This window comes from Chiloscyllium punctatum, chromosome 52 (assembly GCF_047496795.1).
Source record: "Chiloscyllium punctatum isolate Juve2018m chromosome 52, sChiPun1.3, whole genome shotgun sequence".
Taxonomy (NCBI): Eukaryota; Metazoa; Chordata; class Chondrichthyes; order Orectolobiformes; family Hemiscylliidae; genus Chiloscyllium; species Chiloscyllium punctatum.
This window is the reverse complement of record NC_092790.1, coordinates 15,712,079-15,725,688: the sequence shown is the minus strand read 5'-3', so window position 1 is coordinate 15,725,688 and position 13,610 is coordinate 15,712,079. Positions and strand designations below refer to the sequence as shown.

General features: G+C 42.2%; 1 protein-coding gene, 1 long non-coding RNA gene and 1 pseudogene across 2 annotated transcripts in view; 1 reads left to right on the top strand and 2 right to left on the bottom strand.

Moving 5' to 3' along the window:
* LOC140470807 (uncharacterized) overlaps positions 1 to 13,610 on the top strand; it is a 42,736-nt gene that overhangs the window by 12,356 nt on the left and 16,770 nt on the right. The gene's annotated exons all lie outside the window — the stretch shown is intronic.
* Positions 1 to 13,610, bottom strand: part of LOC140470689 (histone H2B 1/2-like) — a 42,957-nt gene that overhangs the window by 20,391 nt on the left and 8,956 nt on the right. The window contains exon 3 of the mRNA XM_072566712.1: positions 10,809 to 11,472. Within this exon, the coding sequence (XP_072422813.1) occupies positions 10,910 to 11,362 (453 nt within the window). The 5' untranslated portion in view covers positions 11,363 to 11,472 and the 3' untranslated portion in view covers positions 10,809 to 10,909. The remainder of the gene's footprint in view (positions 1 to 10,808; positions 11,473 to 13,610) is intronic.
* LOC140470597 (histone H2A-like) lies at positions 9,779 to 10,161 on the bottom strand (annotated as a pseudogene).

Sequence of the window (13,610 nt, the reverse complement as noted above, 5' to 3'; positions counted from 1 at the left end):
TAGACCGCATTTGTCGATTCCTTTGACCGATCTCGAACCAAGAGGCCCCTCATGAGGGGACATAGATCTTCATAGGAAGGATAGAAGGGCAGGTAAAAGAGAAGGCAGAGTGGTATTTTTGATTAAGGAACACAAGGGATGAACTCTGACTTCTCCAGTTTTCTCATTTCCCCTCCCCCCACCTTGTCTCAGTCAAATCCCTCGAACTCCGCACCGCTTCCTAACCTGCAATCTTCTTCCTGACCTCTCCGCCCTCACCCCACTCCGGCCTATCACCCTCACCTTGACCTCCTTCCACCTTTTGCATTTCGAACGCCCCTCCCCCAAGTCTCTCCTCCCTACCTTTTATCTTAGCCTGCTGGACACACTTTCCTCATTCCTGAAGAAGGGCTTATGCCTGAAACATCGATTCTCCTGTTCCTTGGATGCTGCCTGACCTGCTGCGCTTTTCCAGCAACATATTTTCAGCTTTGATAACTACAGTGCCAGTTTTGTTCTGTATGCAACAGTGTCAGGTACAGTATGTGCATCTCATTCTCTTTCCACGTTCAGTTGTGTTTGTTTGGTCTGAGTGTCGGATAATCTCGATCAATCTTCACTAACCTTTTGTGATTGAGGGATTAATGTTCGTTCAATATTTATCTTGGCCAAGAATCTGAATTTTATTGCATTCAGACTGTTTTTCTTTACATTTTGTGTATGCAGTAGTGTTTATCTGTTGCTGCTGGACACTAAGATGTAACACCTGACACTAACTGAAGCAGTTAATGATTTGGTGAGTCAATTTATAAGTGTCCATATTTGGAAATACCTGAGCCTAATTTTCATTCCTTTTTCCCTTTCACAATTAACTGGCTGAGTGTGAGTGAGTTTTCTGTTGTGCTGCCAACCTGTATCACTTTAAAGGAGTGACATTGATCTATACCCCACTGACATTTTCTGTATGTCTCCTTCTGATTCCAATTCTGCATGTCATGATCTGACACACTTCATGAGGTAGGTTTAATGCCTTATAAATCAGTGTTTCATACATTAAAAGTATGGAATTGCTTCTGCATTACTTCAGCCTTCAACCAGAATGTGAGTGTGGATAAAGTGTGTACTCATCAGCACCAGGCTGAGAGTGAGAATGGGATTCATTTACTCTCCGATATGAGAAATCAATGTGCTCCTTATTCTTGGTTATTGTGTTTCTCAGTGCTTCAGTGTCATTGAAATTGAAACATGTCACTTTTTCTTTCTTTCTGCACTGCTTTAAATAGTAACAATTCAATTCCATTGACTCCATGACAAAATTATATCCTGATTCCTTGATTTTGTTTGTACTATAATGAAGGGAGGTTCAAGAGGAATGCAGGGTTCTTTATAGATTTCTTGAAACAAATCTCAAAAGACAAAAAGAATAATAATACGAAAAAACTTTCTTCCTGTACTCAAAAAAAATCCTACAAAATGATGAAATGGAGAATGATGTTATGATACAGATGGGGATGACAGCTTCTTTGCTGCCATGATATATTTACGGAAATGGAATACTCATTGAGTCAACAATTCTAGTCCCTTTCAGTCAACTGTTAAGTTGGTATAGACTGTTTTTCATCAGTGCAGAGTTAATTCGAATAGACATATTCTGCACTGGAGATCTCTGACTTGACATCTGAGAGTAGAAGTCAGTTTGATGTAACGTTTTCAGATAGTTGTAGTGTGTATGGATCTTCATTACTGTTAGATGATGTAATGTGTATTTCAGGATAGTGTATGAATTTGCAACTAGTGTAAATCAGTCTGTGGCTCTGTGAGATAGAATGGTGTGTGCACGCGCAAGCACACATATGGGGGTGGGGTGGAGGAGGTCACTTTGGGTGTGTGTACACGCAATAAGCACTCTCTCTACATCAAGCCTTGGCCCAGAGATTCATTTGGAATTAACATTGTTTAATTGTTGTGTCTTTGTACAGGACAACTCGATCAAAAACGTAATTTTGACTTTCTCAGTTACTGAAAATGTTAAAGTTTCCTTCTGCATCTGCACTCAATATCTTCTTCGTATATCCTTATTCTAACAATGTAACAGCACGATCTGTTTATTCACTTTGATTTTAACTTTAAAATTGCCTTTATTACATGTGGAACTAATGCAGTTCCTAAATAGGTAAATGAAGAAGGACTTTTGCCTGAAATGTCGATTTTACTGCTCCTCAGATGCTGCCTGAACTGCTGTGCTTTTCCAGCACCATTCTAATCTAGACTGCAGTTCCTGAATGCATATTTCATAGGAGAGTACAGTATACCCCTCATTTGATGTTGCAAATGATAATTGGCTAAGCATAATGACATTTATTGGAACTGAGCTGTTGTGATTAGATTAGATTCCCTACAGTATGGGACCCACCACCCTGGCCCTATCCCTATACCCCTGCCATTCCCATGGCCAGTCTACCTAGCCTGCACATACTTGGATTGTGGGTGGCAACTGGAGCACCCAGAGGAAACCCACACAGACACGGAGAGAATGTGCAAGCTCGATACAGACAGTTGCCCGCTGGTGGGATGGAATCCGGGTCCCTAGTGCTATGAGGCAGAGTGCTAGCCACTGAGCCACCATGCCGCCACTGTGTATTCAGTATTGGGAGAAATAAAAAAAAAATCACCAGTTGTGTCTGACTCTTGGATTGAATGCATATTTCTGGAAATTGAGCTTAAAATGTATTTGACTCAATCCACTCTGATTGTGGAAAGGATGTTCTCCAATCTGACAACAGTAACATACCTGCTGGTTGTTAGAAGCAGATGGTCACACTTGTCTTTGTACTAAGGCAATATTACATTATCTTGGTCCATCAAATATTTGCCTGGAGGAAGATAAGAGAAATATCTCCTGTAAATCACCATCAACTGTGTAGAAAGACATCGACTGATCAATGCAATGTTCAGGTCATGATCACGATATTTTTTTGTTTTTAAACAGGGCAAAGTGAACAGAGCAAGACTTGGTTCCAGTCTAACCCTAAGCTCCTCCTAGTCTTTTTCTGTTTGCGAAATTCTAAAACAATTTACTAAGATACAAAAACTAACCAACATCTGAATAGTTCTAATGATTACACAGCTCAATATTCAGCTCTCAATACACTAACTGTCGAAGGAAAAACAACGGGCACTATTATCATATTTAGATATACTGTCCTTTATTTCCCAACAATCCGCAAAAAAAAGCGCAAAACAGCAACCAAACAGAATTCCCATCAACGTTTAGGGGATTAAAAACCACAAGAATGTCCCACAGCAGCTTCTTCCCGCTCTGCCTCCCTCAGCAGGCCCACACACAGCCCGAGAAAGGCCTCTCTCTTCCCCCCAGCCCGCTCACTCCAAGTTCCGGGACCAGTTCCTGCTCCGCTCGGCCTCTTACAAACAGCCCCCGATTCTCCCTGAACTCACCCCGAATCAATCCCGGTCTCGGAGCCCCCTCTGTGTCCCAGGCTCCCATCCCGATGTGCTGCTGGAAGGAGCCTGCTGTTCCCTCCCTTCCCTGGGCGCTGATCTCTCCATTGCGGTCTGTTTCAAACAAACCTCTTGCACTCACTGAGTAAGTGCTCCTCAAAGGCAGCGCTGTCACATACGCTCCACTTGTCAGGAAATGTCAGCTTTTTTTTTTGGGGGGGGGGGAAGAGAGCAGCATCGCGCACGCGATGCTTTTCCCAATGATTCCCAGAAACAATTGGTGACTTCCCCAATTCCCTTTTCTCCCAGTTTGACCAAAGGAACTGGGACTGTGGGGGAAAAGGGCAGAAAACGTTTCAAGCTGGGACATTGTCCCTTTATGAAGCTCCAATGGAGCTCATTCCCGGATCATGTTAATAACTCCTCCCTCCGGCTCTCTCACAATCTGATCAGGGGGCGGAGAAACTGGCGGTCACTCGGCCCATCCCCTGTGCCCGCCATTTGATAACATCACGTCTGATCTTATGTGAACTGTAGTATTGCATCCTGCCGACCCTCATCCATAAATATTAACTCCTTCCCGAAAGTTACATAAGTGAAATAAGTGGAACATTGTTACGAAAGCAGAATGTAATTGTTTGAGAGAGTCTTGCATCACCGCATTAGTCCCTAATTCTGGTTCAGGAGGCCTATGCAAAAGTCAGACCTGGACCAGAGGTATTCAATAACATCTCTGGGCTCGATATACTTTATAGTGGATGACAGATATTAATGTCAGGTATGCTGCAGACAGAAACCTTGTGACGTATGCCACAATAGAGACCCCAGATTTTTTTTATATTCGCTCTTGAGTCATGGACGTTACTGGCTGAACCTAACATTTATTCTCTGTCCCTGCGGTGGTGATTCACATTCTGGGACAGCTGTTGTCCACGGGCAGGGAGTTGGTCCAGTAACAGCGAAGGAAAGGGATATATTTCCAAGTTATTATGGTGTGTGACTAAGAGAGAAACATGCCTCACATCAGCTGGAAGTTGCCCTGAGTTTGGAAGGTAATTGATTTGCAATTTACAAAACTTTGGTATTACTTTTGCAAACTCAACAAAACTTAGAGAACCCTTTAAGATGGTATGTGATTCCAAGAACAGGCATATAAATTAGGAAGAAAATAAACAGACATACTTAAAGCCTGGGAACAGGTTAGAAATCAGCAAATGGGAAGATAAAGACATTGATTAAGAAAGAGACAATGAGGACAGTAGTAAGCTTGCAGGTGTTGTGAAAAAGAAACTAATTGTTTAAGTACTGATAGCTGTGTAAAGAGGAAATGGAAAAAACATGCGTTGGTGAACACAAAGATCGGTCACTTACAACCAAAAATGGGGAGCAAAAATGGCTATCCACCCAAATACATAACTGCTGATCTCTGTTCACAAAGGATAACACAAATGATGCACCGGGAATGTTGGGGAACACAGACCGTGTCTGCGTGGGTTTCCTCCGGGTGCTCTGGTTTACTCCCATGGTCCAAAGATGTGCAGGTTAGGTGAATTGGCTATGCTAAACTGCCCTTAGCGTGAGGTGCATTAGTCATAGGGGAAATGGGTCTGGGTGGGTTACTCTTCAGAGGGTCGGTGTGGACTGGTTGGACGAAGGGCCTGTTTCCACATTATAAGGAATCTAAGCTAATCTAATCTAAAAGAGAGTTCAGTGAGAGACAGAAAAACTGAAACAAGTCAGTATTGTTTGGAAACTTGTCTTGAGACAAGGGATAGGATTGAAGCTGGGAAACAGCAGGTACTGGTAATCTGCATCCCAGAGTACTTAACATAGTGGTCTCAGAAATACTGAATGGTCATGGATCCAAGATTCCATAGTCATTGTAATATTTTCCATAGATTGGGGGTTAGCTAATGTAACTAATCTGTTTGAAAAACAAGGTAGTGATTATGTGGGAATTATAGGCCACTCAGCCTACTGGGATAATAAAGTACATAAATGCAGAGTGTCTGGGGAAAGAAAAGATCAGGATCAAACAAAATCAGCAGGGAATTGAAGGGCCTGTTCCTGTGTCATAACGTTCTATGTTCTCAGCTTGGCAAATCTGCTGGAGTAGATGTGATAAGGAGATGGGGTCATTCAGAAGTTTTCTTTGTCAAAATCCTATTTACAACAAAATAAAGAACATGGTGTTGAGACGGATTTTAAAAGAGAGAATAAATGGATCATCTTTTCAATGGCAAGCATTGACTTGGGGTCGTGGCAAGAATCAGGATTAGAATCCAGCTCTCCACAATATATTCACAGTGATAAAGATAAGGAAACTAAATGTAATATCTCCAGATTGACGGATGACATAAAACTGGGTTGGATGGTGAGCTGTGAAAGAGGATGTGTTGTGATTGTGGTGAGGTTGAGTCAGTGGGCAAATGAAAGTCAAACGCAATATAATGTAGATAAATGTAAGGTTGATGAAAAAAAAAGTGAAGCTGCAAAGGCACAGTATTGGAGGAGCAGCAAAGTCGATGTTTTATTTGAGAATACAAATAAGTCATATAGTAGATATAGACAACTGGGGTCAAATGAATCACTTGAACAGTATGAAAATTGGAGGGGCATTCTTGAGAGGGAGATTCGAAAGGCAAAGGGGATATGAGGTAGTCTTGGCAGATAAGGTTAAGCATAATTCAAAAGATTTCACAAGTTCATTCAAAGCAAGTTAGTGGTGAGTGTGAGAGAGAGAGAGAGAGAGAGAGAGAGAGAGAGAGAGAGAGAGAGAGAGAGAGAGCAGAGCACCTTAAAGACCACAGAGGTGGTTGTTGGGAGAGTCTTTTCCCAGAAAGGAAATGCAAACTCACAAAGGTAGGCAGAATCAGGGATGCACAAGTTTGTTCATGCAAAACCCAATTAAAGAAGGGAGAGGGCCAAAGCATCCTCCCCAAAGGCCAGCCTTGAAAGGGAGATCCATGACATGCTCTGAATTTATAATAAAGAGCACTGTTTTTATATACTTTCTGTTAACAATTACATACAACATTATCACTTTTGTTTCTCCCCCTTACTTTGTAAACCCAATCCTATAAGATACCTAATCAATGATAGGCATTCCTTTAGCAGGCTCTGGCATCCCATGTGCTTACGGCATTGAACAGACCCAATACTCACTAATCTTTGTCATCTTTCAATGCACCTCTTTATTAACATCCCAAATTTAATTGCTAGACCCCTTCAGGCCTCTCAGGCTGGCATTATCCAAAGAGTCATTTTCAATTCTGCTCTTCATTGCGTCTCATGCTTTCTTTATCAAATTTCATTATTCCTCTTATATTTCCCATTGTCCTAATTGTGTGTGTTAAACATACCAAAGTCATTTAGTTTTAACTAGTTGCTATAAGATTTGTAAGAATACTTTCTGTTCCAGTTAGTTAAGTTTAGGTATAGCTATTTCTACCCTTAGTACATTGTCATTAATGGCTGTGAATAATGTATTTTGGACATGGGAATGAGGGTACTTCTGAAAATATACTTACTTTCGCACGTAGACATAAATGTTTTAATTACATGTATCTATATTTATGTTGTAGAATCTCTAACTAAAATTATTGCTTAATAATGCAAATTAATTAAGAAACAACTGTCTAATGTGAAATAGCTAATTGTTGGTCCTGTAGCTACTTATGGAGTTTCGTTTGCTATATCTTGCACCTGGTATTTATTCATTTAGTGGTATAGTCACCCTTTCATTAGTGAGCTGAGAAGCTTGCCTTGTTTGTCTTGGAGGCATGTTTTGATCTGGGATGGTTGCTTCTCAAGGTAACTGTCTTTAGAGTAGTTCTGTTCAAAGGTATCATTGTTTTCTTTACTTTAAGGCTGTTAGTGGCATCCATTTCCTTTCAGCCATCTTGCATTTTAATTATAAGGCCAGTTGCCTTTTCATTTATCAGCCATTTTGTTATATGCAGATCCAGTTTAACCTCTGCAGTTCTGTTTGAACTTCAGAAGATAAGACCATAAGACATAGGAGTGGAAGTAAGGCCATTCGGCCCATCGAGTCCACTCCACCACTCAATCATGGGAGAGGCAGAAAATAAATTATTGCATCAGTTTTTATTGGAAGCAAGCAAACTCAGGGAAATAAATATTGAGGTTTCCAAAACAGTTCACATTAGAGAAGAGTTGGATAAATCTCAGATCTGATCTGGTGTATCCCAGGACATTGTGGGAAATTAAGGAGGAAATTGTGGTGCCTCTTGGAGAAATATTTGTATAATCTGTAAATCTGGTGGGTATATTGTTCGATGTGATCCTGAAAGATAGGATTCAAATGTACAATTTGTGGTGAGAGAGGGCAATGAATGATTAGGAATTGTCAGGATGGTTTTGTAGAAGGCAATATTTCCCAAAGTTTATTGAGATTGTTGAGGGAGTATCCAAGAGGATTGATGGCACAGTAGTAAACGTTACCGACTTGAACTTTGACAAGTTCCTGCATTGAAGACTAAATAGTAAGGTTAACGTACATGGAATTCAGGTTGAGTGTGCCAATTGAAAACAAAATTGGCTTAACAGCAGGAGATGGAGAGGTGATGGACAGTTGCTTTTCAGAGTGGATGCCTGTTACCAATGATGTTCCACTCCAATCAGTGCTGGGTCCACTCGATTTTTTAAAAATATGTAAATGTTACAGATGAGAATACAGTAGGCATGGTTAGTAAGTTTGCAGATGTCACCAAAATTGGTAGTATTATGGACAGTAAAGCCTATCTAAACTTAGAAAGAAATCTTGATCAATTGAGTCAATGGCCTGAGGAATGGCAGATAGAGTTATTGAGGCATTGCATTTTTACAAAGCAAACAAGGGTAGGGGTAATACAACACAAGTAGGACCTTGGGTAGAGCTGTAGAACAGAGAGATCATGGGTGAGCTGCATATTTTTGAAGTTTGCATCACATGTAGACTGGTGAAGAAAACATCTAGCGCGCTTGCCTTCTTTGCTCAGACCTTGGAGTACAGGAGCTGGAAGGTCATATTGAGGTTGTATAGGATGTTGGTGAGTCCTCTTCTGGATTACCATGTTAAGTTCTGGTCACCCTGTTATTGAAAGGATACTACGGAACTGGAAAGAGTTCAGAAAAGATTTATAGAATGCTGCTGCGAATGGAGGGTTTCCATTATAAGAATGGACTGGGACTTTTGTTCTCTGGAGCCTAAAATCTTGATGGGTGATAGAGTTTTGACAATCATGAGGGCTACAGATAAAGTAGGTATCTTTTTCATATGCTAAGGGATTGCAAGCCAAGCATACTTTTAAGATAAAAGGGAAAAAAAAGTTAAAATAACTTTTGACAAGAGCATGGAATTAGCTTCCAAAGGAGGTGATGCATGTGGGTATAGTCACAATATTGAAAAGACGTTTGGATAAGTACACAATTAGGAAAGTTTTGGAGAGTTAGGGGCCAAGAACAGGCAAGTGGGACTAGTCTAATTTGACATTAGTGGGTATGGACTGGTTGGACAGAAAGGTCCGTTCCTGTGCTGTTTGAATGACTCTTGCATTAAGGCAAGTGTTTAGTTACTTCTCAGTTCATTTTGAAAGTATCTCAACGACAGCAGAGTCTCATTCAGAGCATTCTGCAATCAGACAACACCCTCGGTGTTCGGAAATTTAGGTGTTAAATGAATCTATCCGTTGAATTCAAAGATAGGGCACTTCGGTTTGCCAGAGATCAAAATCAGGGTCCTATCCCATAGGAGCGTGTACCTCCCGAACTGGTCCCGTATTAAAGAGCAACTTGAACAACTGGAAGGAGCTGAAAATGACTGTGGCCTCCATTTTCCTCCCTCTCTACGGGCAGGGAAAGAATCCTACACACGAACGTATCAGTTAAAAGCACAGAGGATCAGCGACCACTCATTATAAACTTAACTGCGACACTGGGCTAATTCAGCTCTGACTAAATGCAGTTCAAGATAACGTGAAACTGCCTGCTAGCGAGGAGTACAGGGACTGAGCCTTTAATTTATAGGCCGAAAATTAAAGACACGAGATGATAGACATTTACAGAGCAATAAAAATAATGTACTGGGACTATTGTTAGAATTGCGGGGTAGAACTTGTCGTTGATAAACTTATCACGCTCCTTCTATCGCAGTGACCGGCCATGAGGAAAAGGTTTCATATTAGATCTTACAGTGACAGTGCAGTATCCAATAAGGCAGTGACTGAAACCGATATCAGTTAAAGGAAAGTAATTCAATCCGACAGACGAGTGTGTTCAGCTCCTTTCATAAAGACTGAGTGGCTCTTAAAAGAACCTTTGGGTCGTCAGAATGGTTTCTTCACTTTATAGCGGCGCCCCCAGCGGCGGTTTTCTTGGGCAGCAGCACGGCCTGGATATTAGGCAGCACCCCGCCCTGAGCGATGGTCACCCCTCCCAGCAGCTTGTTGAGCTCCTCGTCGTTGCGCACGGCCAGCTGTAGGTGCCTGGGGATGATGCGGGTCTTCTTGTTGTCCCGGGCCGCGTTGCCGGCCAGCTCCAGGATTTCAGCCGTCAGATACTCCAGCACCGCAGCCAGATAGACCGGCGCTCTGGCTCAGCATAGTTACCCTTTCTCAGGAGCCTGTGAACACGGCCCACCGGGAACTGCAGGCCAGCCCGGGAAGACCGAGACTTCGCCTTGGCGCGACCTTTCCCACCGCCCTTTCCTCCTCTTCCAGACATGGTCACAATACCACAAGCACTTTCACGGAAAATGCTGCGCACCGCCCACATTGCGGCCTCATACCTTCGGAAGGAATGGTGGGACGATCGTTTCTGATTGGTCCCATTGTTCAGCCCCTCCTAATGTTGTTTCGAGTCCGAATCAGGTATCTGCCTTTACCTGCAGCATCTCTGACACCCCCCTCCCTTTCCTGGACCTCTCCATCTCCATTAAAGACGACCGACTTGACACTGATTTATTCTTACAAACCCACCAACTCCCACAGCTACCTGGATTACACCTCTTCCCACCCTACCTCTTGCAAAAATGCCATCCCGTATTCCCAATTCCTCCGCCATATCTGCTGCCGAGGGAAACTGTTTATTTTGCTATCCGGCTAGTACTCGGGGCACTTCGTATTCCGGTGGTGAAACTTAGGGTTCGTGCCTCACCGGGACTTATTACTCCTGAACCGAACGCAAAACAAAGAGCAACACGGATACATCTAAGCAGCTGAAAAATGATTCAGTGGTATTGAACATGATCGCTCTCTCCCCACGCAGGGAGTACAGATAATAAATAAGGCGCGCACCGAGTCAGCTGTCACCCATTACTTTATATAACATTTACGACATACAAATCTCGCAGAGACATTAATTGTACATACCCTGAAACATAATGGTCCAGCCGTTTCAGGAAAGTTGTGGGTGGCTCTTAAAAGAGCCTTTGGGTTGTGGATGTGTGTATGTTTCAGTGCAGTGCGGTCCTTCACTTGGAGCTGGTGTACTTGGTCACCGCCTTTGTACCCTCCGACACAGCGTGCTTGGCCAGCTCCCCGGGCAGCAGCAGCCGCACGGCGGTCTGGATCTCCCGGGAGCTGATGGTGCTGCGCTTGTTGTAATGGGCCAGGCGGGAAGCCTCCCCCGCGATGCGCTCGAAAATATCTTTGACGAACGAGTTCATGATGTTCATGGCCTTGGAGGAGATGCCGGTGTCGGGGTGAACCTGCTTCATCACTTTGTAGATGTAGATGGAGTAACTTTCTTTCCTGGTCCGCTTCCTCCTCTTGCCGCCCTTCGCTGGCGCCCTCTTCACCGCTTTCTTCGCGCCCTTCTTGGCAACTTGACCCTTCTTTTCCTCAGCCATAGCGCCGCTCACTCTCAGACACGGAATAAGGAAACGTGGGCGCGAAGCTCGCTCTTTATAGACTGACGACGTCATCAATGCTAATGAGGGATGGAGGTAAGCCGGCCTTCTGATTGGCTACTTTGTAGGCATAGTAGCCTCTCTCTGATTGGTTAGTGTGGGATCCAATGTGGATCTGTCTGGATCTGTAATAACATCGGAAACATAAACCGAAATTTTGTGAAGGGATCAAATTCCGAGCTCACTCTAAAATGTGAGATTCTAATTGTAAGGCATTCTGCATCTTTAGGTAATAGTTTTCTTTTCTCTTCCATTTTAAAATCGGCATCACATTTGTTGTCAAGTGAGAAAATGCACTGCAATCTGACAGGGAGTGTGTTTTACTCCTGGAAATGATGGAACTACTTGACAAATGCATCGCGTTGGAGGAAAATGGGAGTTAAGGAATGTTCTCTTTTGCTTGTATTTCTTGCTCTACACTCTCTGAAGATGAAGGAGATTCGATCATCATCTACTCTGTAAACTCCCTTCAGTTATCTTTTCCCCTATTCTTCTTCAAAGCTCCAATGAGTATCAGCCAAAGTACTCATACATTACTCAGAATAGCTGCCAGTGTGTGTATCATGGTCAGTTCGATTCTGATTACCTCAATGACGAAAGGGAACGGATGTACTGTGACCAGTGCCTTTTGCTTCCTGCTGACAACATGAATTTTACTCTATCTGTTCAGCTCCTCAATCGGTGTCAGTAGCCTCCTGCCAATATTTCAGTTCCTGAAATCTTACTTTGCACTACAATGGAAGACATTATTTGGTACATTTCAGTTTCTAGCAGATTTTTTCCCCATTACAAACTGTCCTATGTGGATTTTCTCTAAACTTTATTTGGTGACAAGTCATTTGTACTCACTCTGAACTGGTCACTCTGTTATTTAAGAATATTTTGAACACAGTACTTGCACGAATTTTAATTGTGACAATCTCTTGTGTTATTTGTTTTATCACTGTGATTCCCTGATTACGCTGTGAATGACGTGTTCTTCAGAATTTCAGGTTGGTTAAGGGTTAGTTTACCACTCTTTAGTGGCTGTGTAAAATGGGAGTGCAGTTTTTGACCTGCCCATGTGAGCTTTCAAGAGGTGAATGATTATTACTCTCTCACAATCTGTCCCTGTCAGTTTCTGCCATCTGAATGTGAGAGTGTAGTAATCAGTCTGTATCTGTCCGTTCTTCCACAGTGATTACGTTAGTGTAATTATCACAATCCCAGAATGTCTCTGATGTGAGAATGTGTAAGGGTAGTTACCATTGGAGTGCCTATAAGTGTTTGCTATGAGACTGTTTGACAGGCTTTATCAATCTGTACCTGTTTCTTTCTGCTCAATGAATTCATCTGTGTAATTATCAGTCTCCCACTATCAGTCTCTGCTATATGAATGTGGGAGTGCTTTTATCAGTATTACTGTGTCAATTTCTGTGTTGGGAATATGTCAATGTAGTTATCAACATGTACCTGTCAGCTTCCGCTTTGTGGGTATCTCATTTTAGTCAAACTGTTCTTCACAAGTTGTGATGTGCGAAGATGGCACTCTAGTCATCAATCTGTACCTGTCTGTTCTTCCACAGTCATTATGCTTGTGTAATTATCAGTCAATCCTCAAGGTCTCAGCTGTTAGAATGTGTAATTGTAGTTATCAATCAACAGTTTGGTCTGTGAATGTGAGAGTGTATTTACTAATTGGTCGCTGATAGTTTCTGCTATGCAAATGGGGGTTTTGCTATCCATCTCTTTATGTTCATTTCTGCTATGTGACTGTTTGACTGGCATTATCAATCTGTACCTGTCACTTTCTGTTCAGTGAATATGTCTGTTTAATTAACAGTCTATCCCTATCAGTCTCTGCTATGTGACTGTGTGAATGCTTTTATAGTCTCACCATGTCAGTTTCTGTGTTGTAAATGTGGTCATCAAACTTTACCTGACGTTTCTAGTTTGTGAATATGAGAGTTTGGTTATCAATCTGTATCTGTCAGCTTCTGCTTTGTGCATATCTGAATTGGCTTAATCTGGTCCTGAATGTTTCTCTGGTGTGCATATGGTAGTGTAGTTATCTATCTGTACCAGTCCATTTCTGTTATGTGAATATGAGGGTAGTTATCAGTTAGAATGATAGTGTGGCTTTAAAAGGTCTATTTTGTCCTGTCCACGATAGTTAACATATAACAAAATAAAGAAGGAATTGGAATAACTTAACTGTATTAGAATATTTAACAGAATAATGGATACAGTAACTCTACCTAATTAACTGTTCCAATACAGTAAT